The sequence below is a fragment of the Bubalus kerabau genome, chromosome 4 (assembly GCF_029407905.1).
Source record: "Bubalus kerabau isolate K-KA32 ecotype Philippines breed swamp buffalo chromosome 4, PCC_UOA_SB_1v2, whole genome shotgun sequence".
NCBI classification, from domain to species: domain Eukaryota; kingdom Metazoa; phylum Chordata; class Mammalia; order Artiodactyla; family Bovidae; genus Bubalus; species Bubalus kerabau.
The window spans coordinates 96979134-97001435 of NC_073627.1; the positions used below are offsets into that span (position 1 = coordinate 96979134).

The window sequence follows — 22302 nt, forward strand, 5'->3', positions numbered from 1 at the left end:
TTTCTTGTAAGCGGTATAATTTTATGTTATAATTCTCTACTATGTGTTTGGTCCGAGAAGGCAATGGCAACCCACTCCAGTACTCTTGCCTGGAAAATCTCATGGATGGAGGAGCCTGGTGGGCTACAGTCCATGGGGTCGCGAAGAGTCAGACACGACTGAGCGACTTCACTTTCACTTTTCACTTTCATGCATTGGAGAAGGAAATGGCAACCCACTCCAGTGTTCTTGCCTGGAGAATCCCAGGGATGGGGGAGCCTGGTGGGCTGCCGTCTATGGGGTCGCACAGAGTCAGACACGACTGAAGTGACTTAGCAGCAGCAGCATGTGTTTGGCACTAACTTAAATAATTCAATCATTCTTAGTGAGGACAGAAGAACAATTCTTAGTGATAATAGCTTTTGACTACTGTTTTAAAATTTTTTTCATGGCTAGAGATCAGATATTCTTTTGTGACCATTTCACGGCATGAAATCAAAATATATAAACGTTACATTTCAATAATAACTTGGTTCTTAGAATTTTGGAATTATCAATGAATCTTGTTTTATAGAACATTTCATTTGAAATAATTTCAAATGAATCATAAATGAACATCACAAGCACCAAACAATAGTAAATTATTGATAAAAGCTTTCCAGTCAAGCTATTTTCTGTAATTATATTCTTTTTACTCTATTTGCTGCAATTGTTTTTTTCTGAATCTGTTTATCTTTTTTCTAAATTTCAGAGCTGTAACTTTTAAATACTTTTTTTTTTATCATTTTAATTCCTGATTTTTATCCCAATGTTTGAAATTTAAAATGTTTTCTTCTCTAGCTCTCTTATGGTAATTTTTAAAACTAACACTATAATGCACATGGGATTAATTTGGCTTATGTTGTAAGTTGTAGCTCTAAAACAAATTTTTGTCTTCAAAGTCCTAACATTTTATCTCAGTGTTACTGATTAAATAAGCTGTTTTTCTATTATTTTCAGATGCTTCTTTTGTAAATATTAAATCTTTATGTACAATTTTTCTATTTCCTTCTGGAAGGTTGTTTTTTTTTTTTTTTTTTTTGGTACCAGCAACACACTGTTTTCATTATTATAGGTCCAAAAAAGTTGATTGTCTGGTAGGAAATTTCTTCCTTGCTGAATACATTCTCTCATGTTTTTACTCATTCTTCCCTACTTGATTTAGATATTATTCTTTTTTTTTTTTTTTACTTCTGCAGCTGTGTGTATCACCTGCTTATATAGTTCCATAAACACAAATAAACTAGAAAAAATTGCACATTTATAATATCTTTCCATTCTTTCAACTTTTATATTATCTTTCTGGAAAGTTCACCATTTCTTCAGTAGGGCAAATAATTTCTCATTAAAATTATTGTTAATTATTTTATATATTCTTATTGTCAATTATATCTCCTGGTACATTTCTCAAATGACTCTGGTATATAACAAAATCATATATTTTTGAAATTATTGGCTTATTCATTTAATTTATTTATTAATTAAAATTTTATTTGGTACTTTTGGCTTTGCTAATCACAATATTATATAACTTCCTCATTGTTTATTTCTTTGATGACTTTTACATCTGTTTTCACATTTTTTCCCAGTTTTATTGAAATATAACTGACATAAAACACTGTTTAACATGTATAGCTTGACATCCTAATGTCATGAAATGATTATCACAGTTAAGTTTAGTGTATATCTATTATCTCATATAGATACAAAGTTAAGGAAATAAAAAAATTTTTTTTCATATAGTGAGAACTTGTAGGATTTACCATCTGTTTTAATAGCCTTCTGGAGAAGTAAATGGCAACCCACTCCAGTATTCTTCCCTGGAGAGTCCCATGGACAGAGGAGCCTCGCGGGCTACTACAGTCCATGGGGTTGGACAGAGTCAGACATGACTGAGCAGCCAACACTTAACATCCTTCATATATAACATACAGCAGTTTTAATTATATTTATCATATTGTGTATTATATCCCTGGTACTTACTTATCATATAACTGAAAGTTTGTGACTTTTGACTTCCCTCATCTGATTCCCCCTCACCATCTCCACTGGCCCTGGTACCACAAATTTGACCGACCTCTTTTTCTGTGAGTTTGATTTTGAAATAGAATTGACCTACAACTCTACGTCAGTTCCTATTACAAAGCACTGTAAATTTTTATTTCTATACATTTCAAAATGTTACTGTGTGTCACCACACAAAGATATAATTACTGACTGTATTGTCCACACTGTACATTTCATAGACATGACTCATTTATTTTGCAACTTGAAAGTTTGTACCTCTTAATTTCCTACACCTATTTTTCCCCTCCCTCTACTCCCTTTCCCTCTGGCAATCACCTATTTGATCTCTGTATCTAGAATGCTGTTTCTGTTTAGTTATGTTTGTTCATTTGTTTGTTTGTTTTTGGATTCCCTGTATAAGTAAAATCACACAGTATTTGTCTTTTTCTCACTTATCTCACTTATTTCATAATGCCCTCTAGGTCTGTCCATGTTGTCACAAATGGTAAGATTTCATTTTTTTAATGGCTAATTTTCCATGGTATGAATATGTGACATCTTCTTTATCCATTCATTTATTGATTGATGAATAGAACTTGGGTTGCTTCCTTATTTTGGCTATCGTAAACAATGCTGCAATGAACATAGGATGCATCTATCTTTTCTAATTAATTTTTTTGTTTTCTTTGATTAAATACCCAGGATTTAGAATTGCTCACCATATGATAATTCTGTTTTTATTTGAGGAAATTCCATATTATTTTCTGTAGTGAGTGCGCAAATTTACCTTTCCAAAAGTAGTGCAGGAAGGTGCCTTTTTCTCCACATCCTTGTCAACAATTGTAATTTGTCATCTTTTTGATAACAGTCATTCTGACAAATATGACGTGATATCTTATTGTGGTTTTAATTTGCATTTCCCGGATGCTTAGTAATGTTGAGTGTTTTTTTTTTTTTTTTTTTTGGTATGCCTAGTGGCCATCTGCATGTCTTCTTTGGGAAAATTTCTCTTTGGATCCTCTTCCATTTTTATTTTTTTTTAATTTTTTATTTTTTAGGATTTTTAAAACCTTTTAATTGAAGTCTTCATACACAAATACATATATAGGCATTTACATTTTAAGCTCTCAATTGAAGTATAGATGAAAGAGGATACATTAATTTTCACAAGCTAAAAATACATAATAGTGTTTTTTTTTGATGTTGAGTTGTATGCATTTTTTGTGTATTTTGGATATTAACCCTTTATCAGATATATAGTTTGCAAATACCTTGTCTCATCAGGTGGTGACCGCTTGATTTTGCTAATAGTTTTCTTTGATGTATAAAAGCTTTTTAGTTTTATATAGTCCTATTTGTTTATTTTTGCTTTTGTTTCCCTTGCCTGGTGAAATATAGCCAAAATTTTTTACCAAGACAGATGTTAAAGAACTTACTTCCTATGTTTTCTTCAAGAAGTTTTATGGTTTCAGGTCTTAAATTTAAGCCTTTAATCCATTTTGAATTTTGAATGTATTTTAAATTTAAATTTAATATTTATAAAATTTCCCATTGTTTCTTTCTTTGATGTCTTTTATTTCTCTTCTCATATTTTTTAGCCATCTATTAAAGACAATGCCATCTATTAAAGACATTCAGAAAACTAAGATTATGGCATCTGGTCACATCACTTCATGTCAAATAAATGGGGAAACAGAGGAAATGGTGACAGACTATTTTTGTGGGCTCCAAAATCACTGCAGATGGTGACTGCAGCCATGAAATTAAAAGATGCTTACTCCTTGGAAGAAAAGTTATGACCAACTTAAACAGCATATTAAAAAAGAGACATTACTTTGCCAACAAAAGTCCATCTAGTCAAAGCTATGGTTTTTCCAGTAGTCATGTATCGATGTGCTGCTGCTGCTGCTAAGTCACTCCAGTTCAGTTCATTTCAGTTCAGTCGCTCAGTCGTGTCTGACTCTTTGTGACCCCATGAATCGCAGCACGCCAGGCCTCCCTGTCCATCACCAACTCCCGGAGTTCACTAAAACTCACATCCATTGAGTAGGTGATGCCATCCAGCCATCTCCTCATCTGTCATCCCCTTTTTCTCCTGCCCCCATCCCTCCTACCATCAGATTCTTTTCCAATGAGTCAACTCTTCACATGAAGTGGCCAAAGTACTGGAGTTTCAGCTTTAGCATCATTCCTTCCAAAGAACACACAGCGCTCAGCTTTCTTCACAGTCCAACTTTCACATCCATACATGGCCACAGGAAAAACCATAGCCTTGACTAGACGGACCTTTGTTGGCAAAGTAATGTCTCTGCTTTTGAATATGCTATCTAGGTTGGTCATAACTTTCCTTCCAAGGAGTAAGTGTCTTTTAATTTCATGGCAGCAATCACCATCTGCAGTGATTTCGGAGCCCAAAAATATAATGTCTGACACTGTTTCCACTGTTTCCCCATCTATTTGCCATGAAGTGATGGGACCAGATGCCATGATCTTCGTTTTCTGAATGTTGAGCTTTAAGCCAACTTTTTCACTCTCCTATTTCACTTTCATCAAGAGGCTTTTGAGTTCCTCTTCACTTTCTGCCATAAGAGTGGTGTCATCTGCAGTTGTGTCCAACTCTGTGCCACCCCATACATGGCAGCCCACCAGCTCTTCTGTCCCTGGGTGTGAGAGTAGAACTATAAAGAAAGCTGAGTGCTGAAGAATTCAGGCTTTTGCACTGTGGTGTTGGAGAAGATTCTTGAGAATCCCTTGGACGTCAAGGAGATCCATCGTAAAGGAAAGCAGTCCTGAATATTCATTGGAAGGACTGATGTTGAAGCTGAAACTCCAATATTTTGGCCACCTGATGCAAAGAACTGACTCATTGGAAAAGACCCTGATACTGGAAAAGATTGAAGGCAGGAGGAGAAAGGGACAACAGAGGATGAGATGGTTGGATGACATCACTGACTCAGTGGGCATGAATTTGAATAAACTCCAGGAGTTGGTGATGGACAGGGAGGCCTGGCATGCTGCAGTTCATGGGGTCACAAAGAGTCGGACACAACTGAGTGACTGAACTGAAAGACAATTTAAATAATGGTAATATGTTGATGGTATGAATAATTTTTCTGCTGATTTTAATGACTGAAATTTTATTTGATAGTGTTTACAAATAAACTCAACTAAGTTTCTTCTAGAAATATCTGTTTAATATATACTAAGAATGAATATTATGAAATATGTAACATTAAGGCAGTAAGGAGCTAAAGCTCAGGAGTCTACCATTGAATTACTTACACATATATATATTCACATACACACATACTTACATCATATTATAGAAAATTCTTAAGTTCCAAAGCTCACACTACAGTCAGCAAATACTGCAGGTTTGCAGTAAAGTTGACTGCACCTCAAGAAGATATTCAAATATAAATGGATTTGGGTAGATAGAGAACAGGCAGAAAGGAATTCTTGAGCATGGGGAAGGAAGAGCAAAGGCATGGATACAGTATTCTCAAGGTATACTCAGAATAGTCAGACCCGTTCACGGTGAGAATAGTGGGCATGGCCTATCCATGGTTCATTTATGTAGCTTGTCTCACTCATGAGCCACACTTTTGCTGTTCTCTAGAACTGCCCACTGTTTTGAATTGTGGATGAGAGTTTACTCCTTTTCCCTGTTTGAAACCTAACCTCTTTACCTGATGCCCTTTGGCAAGATTAAACACTTCTAGCTTTGTATCTGGATTTACTCTCTAACGTGGTCTTTTTGTGATTATCTCCCTGGTCTTTTGACTTTGGTTGTTAAGCATGATTTGCGGCTTTGCAACTGTGTATTATTGGCTTCAATATTGACTTTGATTATGAAGAAAATCTTCATTATTTGATTTTTCCCTTAGATATTTGTGACGATTCTAGTCATTTTACTCCTCCCATTGGGAAGGAAGAGTACTCTTATTTTGCAGACTAACATGGGCTGATAAAATTGCAGGTGTCAATACTAAGGTAAGGGAATTATTTGCAACAGAAAGCTCTCAAAGGGAATATGTTACAGTATATAACTATAGAATAACTATGACTAAAGGGAAGTTATACATAAAAATGTTTTATAGTTACTTCTTCAAAAAGAATTTAATTATAACGTGACATACCATAGACTTTCATTCTTAGGAACACAAGCCTCTGCGAAAATATGGAAGTTATTTGCATTACTAAAAGAAAGAATGTATCACAGTATTTATTTAAAAGTTAATTGTTTAACTTAAAATTAAATAGTTCCCCATTACCAAATAACAGTGATCCCAGTAACTAGTAATTCAGATTTCCCTGAAGAACTCTTAAGATACAATCTTATGATGAAAACTATATATTGTTTATTTTCTGTTCTTCATTCCTGAGCAAAATTTTGACATTGATATTTGAAGGCCTTCATAGTCTGTGAGCTCATACGTATTTCTCATCAAATGTAAGGATCTCAAATTAAAAACAAAAACAAAAACATTTCCTGGTGATATTTTCATTTATCCAAAAAGCATTTTAAACAACTAAATTTGTCTAATTTTGCAAATTTATCAAGAGTCTCAGGGTTTTAACATTTCTTAATTAGTCATCGTAGAACATACTACATGAAATTTTAACCATTTTCATAGATCTGCCCATCTTTTAGAATTCAGGCATTCTTGCATTGTGCCTGTTATTAATTCAAGAGCAAGCCTCTAATAGTCAATCTGATAACTTTTCATCCCAACTACTGTCATATATTTAAGCCTTCAGTTCAGTTCAGTCGCTCAGTCGTGTCTGACTTTTTGCGACCTCATGAATTGCAGCACACCAGGCCTCCCTGTCCATCCCCAACTCCCAGAGTTCACTCAAACTCAGGTCCATCGAGTCGGTGATGCCATCCAGCCATCTCATCCTCTGTCGTCCCCTTCTCCTCCTGCCCCCAATCCCTCTCAACATCAGAGTCTTTTCCAATGAGTCAGTTCTTCACGTGAGGTGGCCAAAGTATTGGAATTTCAGCTTTAGCATCATTCCTTCCAAAGAAATCCCAGGACTGATCTCCTTTAGAATGGACTGGTTGGATCTCCTTGCAGTCCAAGGGACTCTCAAGAGTCTTGTCCAACACCACAGTTCAAAAGCATCAATTCTTCGGTGCTCAGCTTTCTTCACAGTCCAACTCTCACATCTGTACATGACCACTGGAAAAACCATAACCTTGACTAGACGGACTTTGTTGGCAAAGTAATGTCTCTGCTTTTGAATATGCTATCTAGGTTGGTCATAACTTTCCTTCCAAGGAGTAAGTGTCTTTTAATTTCATGGCTGCAATCACCATCTGTAGTGATTTTGGAGCCCAGAAAAATAAAGTCTGACACTGTTTCCACTTTTTCCCCATCTATTTCCCATGAAGTGATGGGACCAGATGCCATGATCTTTGTTTTCTGAATGTTGAGCTTTAAGTCAACTTTTGAACTCTCCTCTTTTACTTTCATCAAGAGGCTTTTGAGTTCCTCTTCACTTTCTGCCATAAGGGTGGTGTCATCTGCATATCTGAGGTTATTGATGTTTCTCCCAGAAATCTTGATTCCAGCTTGTGCTTCTTCTAGCCCAGCATTTCTCATGATGTACTCTGCATATAAGTTAAATAAGCAGGGTGACAATATATAGCCTTGACGTACTCCTTTTCCTGTTTGGAACCAGTCTGTTGTTCCATGTCCAGTTCTAACTGTTGCTTCCTGACCTGCATATAGGTTTCTCAAGAGGCAGGTCAGGTGGTCTGGTATTCCCATCTCTTTCAGAATTTTCCACAGTTTATTGTGATCCACACAATCAAAGGCTTTTGCATAGTCATTTAAGCCTAGATCCACATTAAAGATCCAGATATTTAAGCTAGGGAAAATCCACAAGAATTTTAATGTTCCAAAGTTCTATAGGTAGTAAACATTTGGAAGAAGATACAGTTATGATAGGGTTTCAAAAAATAAATCACTGAACTCCTAATGAATTAAATGTACTCTATGACAAGTGGTACTTGTGACTATAAATGATATCACTGGCTATCATTTTGTCATTTATTGTTTTCCCACTGATTGATAGGATGAACCTAGTAGGAAAAGTGGGTCTGATACAGTTATATGTTAAATTTTGTTCATATTTACATTGGCTTTGTTTTTCATTTTATAATAAATCTACTAAAATAATAATGAGTTTTCTGTTACTGTATGTGTATGGGAGCTAAAACAAAAAAGTTAAATATAGATATTCCTTTTCCATTTTTTTAAACATAGTTCCACATGAAATTTGAAACAGCAAATTAGCAGTGTTTCAGAAAATATTAAGGTCTAAAGAATTCTCTATGTAGGTGATTGGTTTCCAAAAGGTTAATTTGAAAAAAACTAGAATCTGAATTCAGCATTTTCTTGTCAGTCTGAAAACTTGACTATTGCTCTAAAGCACGTACTGTAAAAACAAAAGCTTGTTTGGCTTAAAAAAAAGACTTATTAGCAGTATTATCGTGACCCTGAGGGCAAAAGAAAAACAACTGTGTTCAGTTTGTCTAATTCAGTGCTGGCATTGAGTGTTAACAGTCCTAAAATGCAAGTTGTACTTTTAATGCCTTTTCTTGCAAGAGTTTTACAATTGCCATAGGAAATAAGAATGTGAGAAGCTCAAAATATTCCGAGTTCAGGAATGGTTTATATAAACAGCTCAAAGTCAGCAAAAGGGTTTCCAGAAACTCTTGTCAGATTTCTGCTTACAACTTATTGGACAAAGTTTTGTCCCACGACCATAGCTAGCTCCAGGACAGCTATTTAACTTCTGTTGGGAAGAGGGAGTTTATCAACACAGAATTTATTTGTGAATAATATTGTATCATACAGCAGTATATGTATCTATACTATATGCCCCACAATGGGCCATCCTTAATTTCTTCCTTCTTCAATTTAAACAGATTCTTTTAGTTAAGTAGTTATTATAATTATAGTAACATAATTTATCAAGCATTTCTTGGTACTCAGTCATAGTTCAAGCACTTTCCAAACAATTCTGGGGAAGGCTGTATTAAGCCCATTTTACAGATGAGAAAACTGAGGCACAAAGAAATAAAGTTAGTTATTTCAAAGCTAATATATCTAGTAATTGGTAGAAGGAAATACTTGGAAACCAGTGTCTTTATACTTTTGTCCCACCCCTTAATTGTAGGTTAATGAGTATGCTATTTCATTTCTTCAATGTCTTTCTTTTCCCTCTTTGTATTATGTTATTAATATTTTAAGTAGAATTCATTGCTTTTGTTTGTTTTGCCTAAAAAAAAACTTAAGCCATTTATTCTTTGCAGCAAGAACATTTTCTAAAGATCAGATTTAAGATCAGATCATTTTCTAAATCATAATTCAGAAAGAATTGTCCACATTGTCTGTCATATGTTACAAGCTGCCCAAGAATGCTTCATTTAGCATATCTGCAAAATGATAGATTATTCTCCATGCCCTCTAACAGCCCTTCAAGATCCATCATATAATCTCTGATTTTTAAAAATATCAGATCTTTGAGGGTCCAGCAGAGTATGTGACCTCAGTTCATTTTTTATGAGGGACATAATTGTCAGATGGTTTGAGAGATGCATCCCTAGTAAGTTTGCAAAGAATCATCAATAAAAAAAAGACAAAAATAATGCTTTGAGGTGAGGGCCAAGTGACAAGGAACTGGAATGCATCAGTTATAAAGGAGTACGAGGTCTTCTGACTTCTCACATATATCCCTTTCCATAGGAGGGAAAAAAATGCAGAGTTAATAGCTAAAATGGTATTTGATTTATAGGTGGATTTGGCTGATATAAAAATAATTATAAATCACTCTGAGAATAATCTAAAAACATCAAGAATGCAACATATCCCTATTGGTACATGATCCCTTATTAGTAAAGAATGAAATAATGCAGGCTCTGATAATTCTTTCTCCCACGTTGGACAAACAGGCAGGATATTAATGACTTGAAAGAATGCCAATGTGAGGCAATGTTTGAAATTTAACTAGCGCTCATAAATACAGGTAGATGTCATATGATCCTAACACTGGCTCTGGTTTGCTTTGACCAGGCCTTCGATGAAGCATGCTATACAATAATTCAGAGTAACAGGTGAGAAGCTTTGAAAGAGTGCTGTTTAACATTTATGGGAATGCTCTACTAAACATTTAAACAATGGTAACTCTGGTTACATAGAAACAGTTTGAGATGTACCAGTCAACAAAATCCAAGCAGAAACTGTATCCTGTGCAAGGAATTAAAACCCTGTGCAAATCAATTCTAATTCCTTCTCTCTTCTTCCTTCATATCACTATTATATTTCCATACTTACTCTGAGATATCCTTCTTCTTTGCAAAACTGCATTTAAGTCTTCCAGACTTAAACAGATAATGGACTGTAATAAATGATAATGGATAAAGCATGATAATGGACTGTAATAAAAATGTTAGCTATAAATATAACTGTATGCAGACAAGTCTTATTTTGGTACATCTCAGGCCAAGAAAAGATATTTTGAGTTAAGCGTAATATTTTTTTTGCTATACTCTGCATGCTGTAAGTTTGGGAGTCTGTAATGCTTAAATTAGAATCTTCGATCTGACCATTATTATTTGGATGAACTTGAGTAATTTATTTAAAGATTTATTCGGGTTGAAAATAGCATGGGTTTGCTATTGTACCCATGGTCATTAGACAACTCTCAGCAGAAAAACATTCTCGATTCCATGAGATGCAGTTTCTGGTATTTAGTATCTGGTAGTAATCATGAAGATAGGTATTTTCATTCTCTTTTATTTTTATTCTGATTCTGTTTAATAAATCCATCCCCTTAGAACCGGTAACAAATGGATGCTATATTAGCAAGAAGCCTATTGACAAACTCTGCTGCTGCTGCTGCTGCTGCTAAGTCGTTTCAGTCGTGTCCGACTCTGTGCGACCCCAGAGACAACAGCCCACCAGGCTCCCCCGTCCCTGGGATTCTCCAGGCAAGAACACTGGAGTGGGTTGCCATTTCCTTCTCCAAACTCTAAGCCACCAATTTATTAGCATTATCTTAAGTTTTATTGAAAAATTGTCCGATTAAACACAATTTAAAGGTGGAAAGATTTATGCAGAAATAGTTGAATTATACTATGTCTCTCTCAGTAATGAGAAAACAAATAATAAATCAGCATCCCTAAGATATGCTTTTGATATTTACCAAGGACATATTTTACAGATTTTGCATTAAATCAGCAACACCACTTTCCATTTTAGACCATACTTCTTAGTCACCAACTATGAAAGTGAAAGTGGAGAGTGAAAAAGTTGGCTTAAAGCTCAACATTCAAAAAACGAAGATCATGGCATCCGGTCCCACCACTTCATGGGAAATAGATGGGGAAACAGTGGAAACAGTGTCAGACTTTATTTTTCTGGGCTTCAAAATCACTACAGATGGTGACTGCAGCCATGAAATTAAAAGACGCTTACTCCTTGGAAGGAAAGTTATGACCAACCTAGATAGCATATTCAAAAGCAGAGACATTACTTTGCCAACAAAGGTTCATCTAGTCAAGGATATGGTTTTTCCAGTAGTCATGTATGGATGCAAGAGTTGGACTGTGAAGAAGGCTGAGTGCCGAAGAATTGATGCTTTTGAACTGTGGTGTTGGAGAAGACTCTTGAGAGTCCCTTGGACTACAAGGAGATCTAACCAGTTCATTCTGAAGGAGATTAGGCCTGGGATTTCTTTGGAAGGAATGATGCTAAAGCTGAAACTCCAGTACTTTGGCCACCTCATGCGAAGAGTTGACTCATTGGAAAAGACTCTGATGCTGGGAGGGATTGGGGGCAGGAGGAGAAGAGGACGACAGAGGATGAGATGGCTGGATGGCATCACTGACTCGATGGACGTGAGTCTGAGTGAACTCCAGGAGTTGGTGATGGACAGGAAGACCTGGCGTGCTGTGATTCATGGGGTCGCAAAGAGTCGGACACGAATGAGTGACTGATCTGATCTGATCATGCTGTATTGTAACTGTCTTCATTCCTCCTTAGATTATAAGCTCTTATATAAGCAAGACAAATAACTAAAAATATTTTAGAAGCTTTTAAAATTTGGGGGCTGTGGTTCAGGTGGTATTTAAAATATGAAGAAATGGAGGCAATGTTATTGGCTACAAATGCATTTTACTGAAATAATAGTACTGTCGTAATATCCATTTTGACAGTATAGAAAATGTGTTTGAAGTTCAACAACTCTTGAAACAAATGGCCATCAAATGGTAAACACAAGATGAAGGGTATCTCTGAATATGTCATAAGAATCACTGAGGAAATAAGAAAATGAAAATTATATTGTTGAAATTAAAAACCTGGTTTTAAAAGGTGGTTTATCTCTTGATTAACCAGTGTGCTAGGAAGGAGACCATAGAGTACACAGCTGACTGGTTCATGTAATATGGTTCAAGTCACCCTCCTAAGTGTCCTCCGTACTTCTTAGAAAGATATGACTTTAAGAACATTTTCCCAGAATGGAGGTTATTACTGGTATCACTTCACCTGTTAGGAGCCCAGGCATATTTATATTTGTCACGTTTATTCATGAAATTAGAAGGAATAGGAATTTGGTCCTAAATGAATTATCTTAAAACATGATTTGTGAAAATTGTGGGTACCTAGCTGCATCCTGGAGAAGGCAATGGCACCCCACTCCAGTACTCTTGCCTGGAGAATCCCATGGATGGAGGAGCCTGGTAGGCTGCAGTCCATGGGGTCGCTAAGAGTCGGACACGGCTGAGTGACTTCACTTTCACTTTTCACTTTTCAGGCATTGGAGAAGGAAATGGCAACCCACTCCAGTGTTCTTGCCTGGAGAATCCCAGGGACGGGGGACCCTGGTGGGCTGCCTTCTATGGGGTCGCATAGAGTTGGACACGACTGAAGTGACTTAGCAGCAGCTGCATCCTATTGTATCCTCTATTATAATAAAGCCCAGAACTCTTTCTTGTTGAGTATCTACCATCTTCTTTGGTAATAATAATAAATTTTTTTAAAAAAGCACAGAACTACAACAGAGAAAGACACTTGGGTAGAGGTGCTATGTAAGGTAATATTCATATCAGTCACTCAGTCGTGTCCGACTCTTTGCAAATTAGGTAACATAATCACATGTTTTTAAAAATGGGGAGGTAGATATCTTTGGGGGTTCATTACACTTTATGACAAAGTCTGCTCTCTGGACCTCACAGTGTATAACCATCTCACATGTAAATGCATTCACTCCATTTCAACATTCCCAAATGTCTCAACTCAACACAGCATCTCATCACCTCAAAAGTCCCACATTTATTCAGCTAAATCATCTAAATCAGATATGTGTGTGGCTTGGGTATAACCCATTCCCAAAACACAATTCTTCACTATGTTCAAACCTGTGAAACTCAAGAAATAAATTATATGTTCCCAACATACAGTGGTGGGGCATTTATAGAATAGCAGTGATTTTGATATCTCTATTGCTTTCAAGTCCAAGCTAACAAAGGATTTGTTGGTATAAGATTATCAAGAACGTTATGAGTCTCCTGTGTATGTCACAGAAATTCATTCCATTAGATAAGAAGCCCTTCCACAGTCCTTTCTTAGAAAATTCCATCTCTATTTTTGGCTTTCGCTCACAGAGTTGAGAGAATCAATTAGTCGATCACATGTCTGATCTCTTCAAAGAGACATCACTGTGCTTGAATGAATACTCAGAACTTTGTGTTTTTCTAAAGCATTAGAAAAAGGTTGTCCAGACACAATCTTGGTTTTCCCTCCAGAACATTCTTTCTCAACAGTGACTCTCCTAACAGTAGTGTCTTTTGCAATCTAGACAGCTAAGAACTGTTTCATCAAGTCCTGACTTCCTTTTGACTCAACTCTTTCCTCTTCCTTATCTTTTTCCTCTTGCATTTTACTATAAGAAGCAGTAAGAAACCAAGCCATATCTTCAACATCTTCAACACTTTCCTGGGTTCAGAAAAAATATCCAAGTTCATCACTTAAAAGTTCCGCTTTCCATGTAACTGTAGGACATAGTTCTGCTAAACTTTCCGCCTCTGTATAACCAGAATTTTCTTTCTGCCAATTTCTGGTAATGTTTCCCATTTCCTTTTGAGCCTTTACCAACAATGCTTTTACATTCCTTTCAAGAGACAGCTTATGATAACTAAGTATTCTCTAAGAAATACAGCTTTTCTCTACTTTTCTTCTCACTTCCAAGTCTTTACTAGCAGAGTCATTAAAATCCATATTTTTACCAACAGTCTTTTCAGAGCAATCTGGGCTTTTTCTATCATGCTCCTCAAAATTCATCCAGTATCTATCCAAAGCCACTTCCACATTTTTAGATACTTCTTTCAGCAGCATCTCACTTTTTGTTACAAAAGTCTTAATAGTTTCCTATTGCTACTTTAACAAATTACTACAAACTTCGTGACTTTAGTGACTTAAAACAACACTAATTTATTGTTTTATAATTATGGAGGTCAGAAGACCAAAATACATCTTACTGGGCTAAAATCAAGATGTCAGTAGAGTTCTAGGTGGTATTTATTCCTTTGTCTTTTGAAGCTTCTGGAAGCTTTGTCTATGTGGATAATCCAGGGACATCTTCCCATCTCAAGATTCTTACCTTAGTCATATTTGTGAAGTTTCTTTTTTCCATGTAAGGCATTCACAGGTTCCAGGGATTAGGACATGACATCTTTGGCTGGTGGGAGTGAGTATTATTATTTGCCTCTTGAGAAATTTGTATGCAGGTCAGGAAGCAACAGTTAGAACTGGACATGGAACAACAGACTGGTTCCAAATAGGAAAAGGAGTTTGTCAAGGCTGTATATTGTCACCCTGCTTATTTAACTTATATGCAGAGTACATCATGAGAAACGCTGGACTGGAAGAAACACAAGCTGGAATCAAGATTGCCGGGAGAAATATCAATCACCTCAGATATGCAGATGACACCACCCTTATGGCAGAAAGTGAAGAGGAACTCAAAAGCCTCTTGATGAAAGTGAAAGTGGAGAGTGAAAAAGTTGGCTTAAAGCTCAACATTCAGAAAATGAAGATCATGGCATCCGGTCCCACCACTTCATGGGAAATAGATGGGGAAGCAGTGGAAACAGTGTCAGACTTTATTTTTCTGGGCTTCTAAATGACTGCAGATGGTGACTGCAGCCATGAAATTAAAAGACGCTTACTCCTTGGAAGGAAAGTTATGATCAACCTAGATAGCATATTCAAAAGCAGAGACATTACTTTGCCAACAAAGGTCCGTCTAGTCAAGGCTATGGTTTTTCCTGTGGTCATGTATGGATGTGAGAGTTGGACTGTGAAGAAGGCTGAGCGCTGAAGAATTGATACTTTTGAACTGTGGTGTTGGAGAAAACTCTTGAGAGTCCCTTGGACTGCAAGGAGATCCAACCAGTCCATTCTGAAGGAGATCAGCCCTGGGATTTCTTTGGAAGGAATGATGCTAAAGCTGAAACTCCAGTACTTTGGCCACCTCACGCAGAGAGTTGACTCATTGGAAAAGACTCTGATGCTGGGAAGGATTGGGGGCCAGAGGAGAAGAGGACAACAGAGGATGAGATGGCTGGATGGCATCACTGGGTTGATGGACATGAGTCTGGGTGAACTCCAGGAGTTGGTGATGGACAGGGAGGCCTGGTGTGCTGTGATTCATGGGGTCACAAAGAGTCGGATACGACTGAGTGACTGAACTGAACTGAACTGAACCATTAAAACATACTACACAAAAGAGTTTCTTGAGATCAGGGTTTGTACCTTCCTTTTTCCATCACAAATCTCTAGAATAGTCATTTCCTGTTACCTAGGAGGCACTCAGGAAATTAATAATTGTTTCAGTAAAAATAAGAATGTATTTGGTATCTATTGTAAGACACAGATTTTCTAGCTGATGGGGGATACAGTGGTAGAGGAAACATAGTTCTTGTTTTCCTAGAACTTATATTCCTGTGTGAGAAAGCACAAAATATACACACAAAATAGGTATCAGATGATAATATGAAGAAAAATAAACCAGGGTAAGAACAAAATGTTCTAGGTGTGCTTTGTAAGAAATCCCTTGCCATTTGATTGGAGATTGGAAAGAACTGGGTAATCAAGACTTATGAATATTTCAGAAAGAGGATATAAGAAGTGCAAAGATTCTAAGGTAGGAACTTGTGTAGATTTTGAAATTTTTAAAGAATTGTACAGATGTAAATAATGCTTACAATGAGAGAGGGTGGAGAATGGTATAAGGTGAGTTCAGACACTAGAAAGGTAAAAGACTGCATAGGATTTTGTTGTCTATGGTAAACAGTTGACTTATATGCATATATGAAGTATTAAAACATTACAGCTTTGGAATTCAGTTCATTCGCTCAGTCATGTCCAATTCCTTGTGACCCCATGAATTGCAGCACGCCAGGCCTCCCTCTCCATCACCAACTCCTGGAGTTCACTCAAACTCGTGTCCATTGAGTCAGCAATGCCATCCAACCATCCCATCCTCTGTCGTCCCCTTCTCCTCTTGCCTTCAGTCTTTCCCAGCATCAGGGTCTTTCCCAATGAGTCAGTTCTTCACATCAGGTGGGCAGAGTATTGGAGTTTCAGCTTCAGCATCAGTCCTTCCAATGAATATTCAGGACTGATTTCCTTTAGGATGGACTGGTTGGATCTCCATGCTGTCCACGGGACTCTCAAGAGTCTTCTCCAGCACCACAGTTCAAAAGAAATAGAGGCTGGCAAAAATCCAACTTGCTTCTTAATAGATTACTCTTGTTGCTGTGATGAAAATTAACTGTGGGGAGGTAAAGGTAGAAGCAATAAGACAAGACGGGGCTATTTAAATAATCCCAGGGATAAGTGACACTGACTTGATTAGAGTCATAACCGGGGTAAGGGACACAGATGTAAGGAACAAACATACGGACACCAGGGTGGGGAAGAGGGGGTGTGATAAATTGGGAGATTGGCATTGACATATTTACACTATTATGTATAAACTAGATAATCAATGAGAACCTACTCTATACCACAGAGAAGTCTATTCAGTGGTCTGTGGTGACCTAAATGGGAAGGAAATCCATAGAAAGAAAGGGATTTGTAGTTGTTTAGATGCTAAGTCATGTCCAACTCTTTGCGACCCCATGGACTTTAGCCTGCCAGGTTCCTCAGTTCATATAATTTCTGAGGCAAGAATACTGAAGTGGGTTGCCATTTTCTTATCCAAGGGATCTTTCTGACCCAGGGATCAAACCCATGTCTACTGCTTGGGAGGTCTTCACCACTGAGCCACCTGGAAATTCTACCTAAAAATGAAGGGATATATGTATACATATAGCTGATTCACTTTGCTGTACAACAGAAACTAACACAACATTGTAAAATAACGGTACTCGGTAAAAATTTTTAAAAATCTATAGCTCATTCTGGATATATTTCTAAGGTGGTTCTTTTATGATTTACATGACAAATTGCATGTGGTAGATGTGGTGTGAGAGAAAGAGAGCACTTTAAGAAATGACTTCAAGGATCTGGGCTGAGCATTTGGTAATTAGAGGAAGCATTTACTGAACTGGAGATTACAGAACAAGAGCACAACTTTAATGTTGGTTGTGTTTTGACTGAGATTTTTATCAGAGATCAAGTAGAGATGCTGTAGTATCAGATGGATGTGGGAGACTGGAGTTCAGAAGGGAGACTGCGGCTAGAGATAGACTTGGAGGAATCTCAGCATGTAGATGACATTTAAAGCTATAAAACTGGATGAAATCCCCATTGGAACAATTTCAGAAAATGTTGCCAGAACTATGCCAAGAGACACTCTTGTGTGTGGGGGTCAGGAGAATGAAGAAAATCTAGCAACAGAGTATTCCAACAATCAGGCAGCAGCAATGAGGGAACGCGTGAGATAGGGATGTGCTGGATGTCAGACGAAGACAGTTTTTCAAGAAAGGAGTGATCAAATTTGTCAGTTATTGCTGAGATGTCAATGATAGGAGAACCTCAAAATAACCATTCATTTTGGCATCATGGAGGCAATGGTGTTTTGATGGACTCAGGAAGAATACATATTGATGACATTAATCGTGGAGTCCCGAGTACCTTTACAATTCACTCAGCAACAAAGAATCATATTGCATTTCTTGTTGTTGTTCAGTTGCTAAGTCATGTCTGACTCTTTAGCATCCCCATTGACTGTAGCCCACCAGGCTTCTTGGTCCATGGAATTGTCTAGCCAAGAATACTGGAGTGGGTTGCCATTTCCTTCTTCAGGGTATCTTCCTAACTCAGGCATCAAACCCAAGTCTCCTGCCTTGGCAGGCAGATTCTTTACCACTGAGCCATCAGAAAAGCCCACATTGAATTTCTAATGGTTGGTAAATACCTAGAACTAATTGATGCTGTGTACGCAGTTTGGGGCTGACATAGTATAAATACTGGAGTTTCTTTGAAATTAAGACTTCTAAGTTGATTATCTTGAGTTTCTTTATTTGCAGAACTCCAAATATGCACTAGCTTTAAATTTCCCAAATTCCTTACCTCCAATTGTCTTCTTCCCAGTAGAAGACAGACAAATCCATAAAATGTAGAGGCTACTGTAACTGAGGAAAATTCCATGTTTCTGGGAGAACACAACTCAATGCAGGCAGAATAATTTGAAGGCACTTTAAATTTTTACCCCATTTCTTTATGGTGCTGACAGAAATCAAATATCAAGTGTTCCAGCTCATACATTGGTTATGGGGATTAGTTATTTGAAAATGCATCCATTGTCTTGAGACCAATGAATATGTCAGTAATTAGTGTTTAGCTTCATATTCCCCTCTTCTTAGTAAAATCAACTATCAAAACATTGTTGGCTTATGTGTGACTCCATATGTCTAAATCATAGACTGTATATTTGGTATCTTCTACAAAAAAATAGGAATTACAGTAAAGTACATAACATAGTGAAACTTACATAGCCAAAACATTTTCAAGTTTTCTGCCAGTGTTCATTATAGATCCCTTAAAATTAGATGCATAAATGAAAACTGTTCTACACATTTCATTCATATTGTATTCAGGCTTTTTTATTTCCGTTCTATAGAGATGACATTTATAGAGGGCCTGGGATGGACAGATAGCAGGGGAACATGATTGGCAAAAGGAGCATGTGAAAGAAATTGGTCAGATTGAATTTACAATGTGAAACAGTGATCTGAGGACAGAACTCATCTTTCCTGTGCCTGGCTTATTCCAGACAAATCTCAGGTTTTGAAGACGTTAGAATTTAGCTTTGATGCCTCTTACAGTTTTGCTGTCCCATTTCCCTCTTGTTGAACATGGTCTTGCAGTGCTGTAGACGTATAGTTACAAATGTCATTACTCTGTGTTTGAAATTCATTAATCTTAGTTCTATCTACTAGATCATAATGCATGATCTTTGATTTTAATCTGGTAAAAAACTCTGTGCCAAAAGTTGCTTGGTTTAATTCCACATTAAAACCAAACAAAATAGCCAACCCACCAGCCTTTACTAAAAGTTTAAAATGAAAGCAAGTAGAAAGGGGTAAAAAAAAAATGGGGAATAGCTGGCACATGGCCAACTCCCTGCTTCACCTATAAACACAACACTGATTATGGACATGTGATTTCAGGAATGGACTCAAAAACCTCAGGATTTGAGCATGTACATCCTACTAATTTAGAAGAAAAATGATAGGTCACTTTTTGTCACGGGTTAAGTTTGCTTTCTCATCTCCACTTTATTATTTAACTTCCGTAGGTACCAAGTTTTATTACCAAGTTTTATTTTTAGAACTAGACAGGCTTAAGTTTAAATTCCAATTTTGACACTTACTGGGAGATCTGACCCAGTTACCTGCTTTCTTTGTGTTTCATTTTCCTCAAACACAGAAGGGAGACAATCCTGACATCTTGAGATTGTTGTTGATGAGGATTTTATCTACGATTTATGAAAAAAGGACCAGTGTGAAATATAGACCCCATAGATCTTAATTGGAAATTGAATAATATATAACTTGGAAATAATAAATTTGACTGTGTGTAATATGTATAATAATAAAGGAAATTTGGGGGAAATTATTTCTGGAGTATGGCCATTTTTCAGTTATGAGTAGAGTTTTTGGTTCACACTGACAAGTGTTTAGTGCAGAAACATGTATCATTACAGAGAACAGTTTGAAATCTCAATTAGATTTACTCACGAGGAATCATCAAGATAAAGGAAATGTAGAAGATTAATATCACATTGAAATTTTCACTACATGAATGATATTTCAGACGTCATTCCAGAAAACAAAGAAATTATTTATTCTTCTCAGAATGAAAGGATCTATTAGGTTTTGTAAGTGAATAGTGATACTACTTCCGACTTCATTCATCCATCATACATCCATTGTATGAATCTATGGTTTTATATATCCTATAATTGTAAAGTGCTTATAGTAAACATCAACAAAATCTCAGAATACAATAAATCTAGGACACCTTAACCTCTAATCACCTTCTTACTTAATTTCAATTATTCTTTGAAATTTGGGAGAATCATATATTTAATTACACAAATTTGTCTACAGCTTGAGTTAGAATCACTGGTGACAAAATGATCATCTACAGTATGAACACAAACTTGAATTGAATAGATTGCATAGAGTTGGGGCTTCCTAATGGCTGTCATGAGCAATGTGTGGTTAGCAGTATTATTGATTTCACACTAGGAACTTGTGGCCTCAAAATAATGCCTAGCTTAGTCCCAAGCATGTTGTCCAACCTAATATAAAAACAGTAATAAACCACAGTGTTTTCTGGAAAACAAACCTTTGAATCATTTAAGAATACAGACAACAAAATCAGCTATTATGAGACTTTGGTTTATTGTAAAATTTAGGGAAGTTTATCTTGTAATCCCTGACCCCTTGCTCTGAAAACAAAAGCAAAGATATAATTATTGCTTATTCTTTTCCCCCTACTTTATTTGTGCCACTGTGAAAGAAGGGAGAAAAATCATCGTAATAAATAGAGAGACTTAAGAGAGAAAGAGACATCAGTCCAGACGAGAAATACTAGGAGCAACAGAAATACCATCAAGCCATTCAAAATAAGCTTCCTTTTAAAAGGTTGTCATACTAAAAAAAAAAAAAAAAAATTCACACCAAAGATATAGCAGCGGAGAAGGAGGATAAATACAAGTTAATTGCACACCAATCCCATGCATAAAACTGGGGCATTAGCCAAAGCAGTAGTATTCAGAATCCAATTTGGGACGCTTGTACAGTGCGTGTGAGTCCCCTATGACTGAACTGTCACTGAACTGGTCCAAGTCTGAGGGAGTGTGGTGGCCTGGGACGTCATCTGCCAAAGTGTCCAGGTAGCTCCCCACGGAGATGCCGTCGAGCCCGTCACTGCCATCATGGAGGCTGTTGCAGCTGCCATGTAAGGAGGTGCTCTGACTCTCCAGTAAGCTGCACAGGCTGCCACTCAGACTGCTGCCTCGGCTGGTGATGGTGGCTTTCTCTTCAATCATCCACTTGATGGACTCGATGCTCTCATTGATGAGGAGCAACTGGCGCATGAGCTTCCCGTCTGTGGCTCTGAGGTTAACCTGTGGAGGGCAGGGAGAGAGGAGAGACCTGCCAGTTATTCTGTGTTCTTGAAAGACCCCAGAGTCATTTAAATTCTGTCTCCTGCAGTCCATCATTTTACATTCAGAGAATAAAATACAAATTTGCTTGAGCGCAGGATCTTTTTGAAAACTGCTGACAAAGGGTAGGAGTCATATTCAAAGAACTCCCTTCCAGCCTTAACAGGCTCTGAAAGGGACTATAAACTCTCACTGCATCTCTGACCTTCACCAAGCTGCCTGGAAATAGCCTATTGAATGACAGATTCTGTCAAGAGACTTGTTCTCTCTATGGCCAGATTGTTTGTTGTTGTTGTTTTAGTTGCTTAGTTGTGTCTGACTCTTTTGTGACCCCATGCACTGTAGTCCTCTATCCATGTGATTTCCCAGGCAAGAATACTGGAGTGGGTTGCCATTTCCTTCTCCAGGGGATCTTCCTGACCCAGGGATTGAACCTGTGTCTCCTGCATTGGCAGGCAGAATTCTTTACCACTGAGCCACCAGGGAAGCTCAGATTTAATAGTTTATCCTTGTTAATTGAGAGTACGTGTGTGGATATTGAGAAAAGGGGGGATAGGAATCTGTAGAAATTAAGGA

The 22302-nt window shown here is 37.1% G+C and overlaps 1 protein-coding gene across 1 annotated transcript in view; it reads right to left on the minus strand.

The window, feature by feature from the left end:
• Positions 1-20520: 20520 nt before the first annotated feature.
• Positions 20521-22302, minus strand: part of LURAP1L (leucine rich adaptor protein 1 like) — a 53207-nt gene continuing 51425 nt past the window's right edge. The window contains exon 2 of the mRNA XM_055578077.1: positions 20521-21687. Within this exon, the coding sequence (XP_055434052.1) occupies positions 21313-21687 (375 nt within the window). The 3' untranslated portion in view covers positions 20521-21312. The remainder of the gene's footprint in view (positions 21688-22302) is intronic.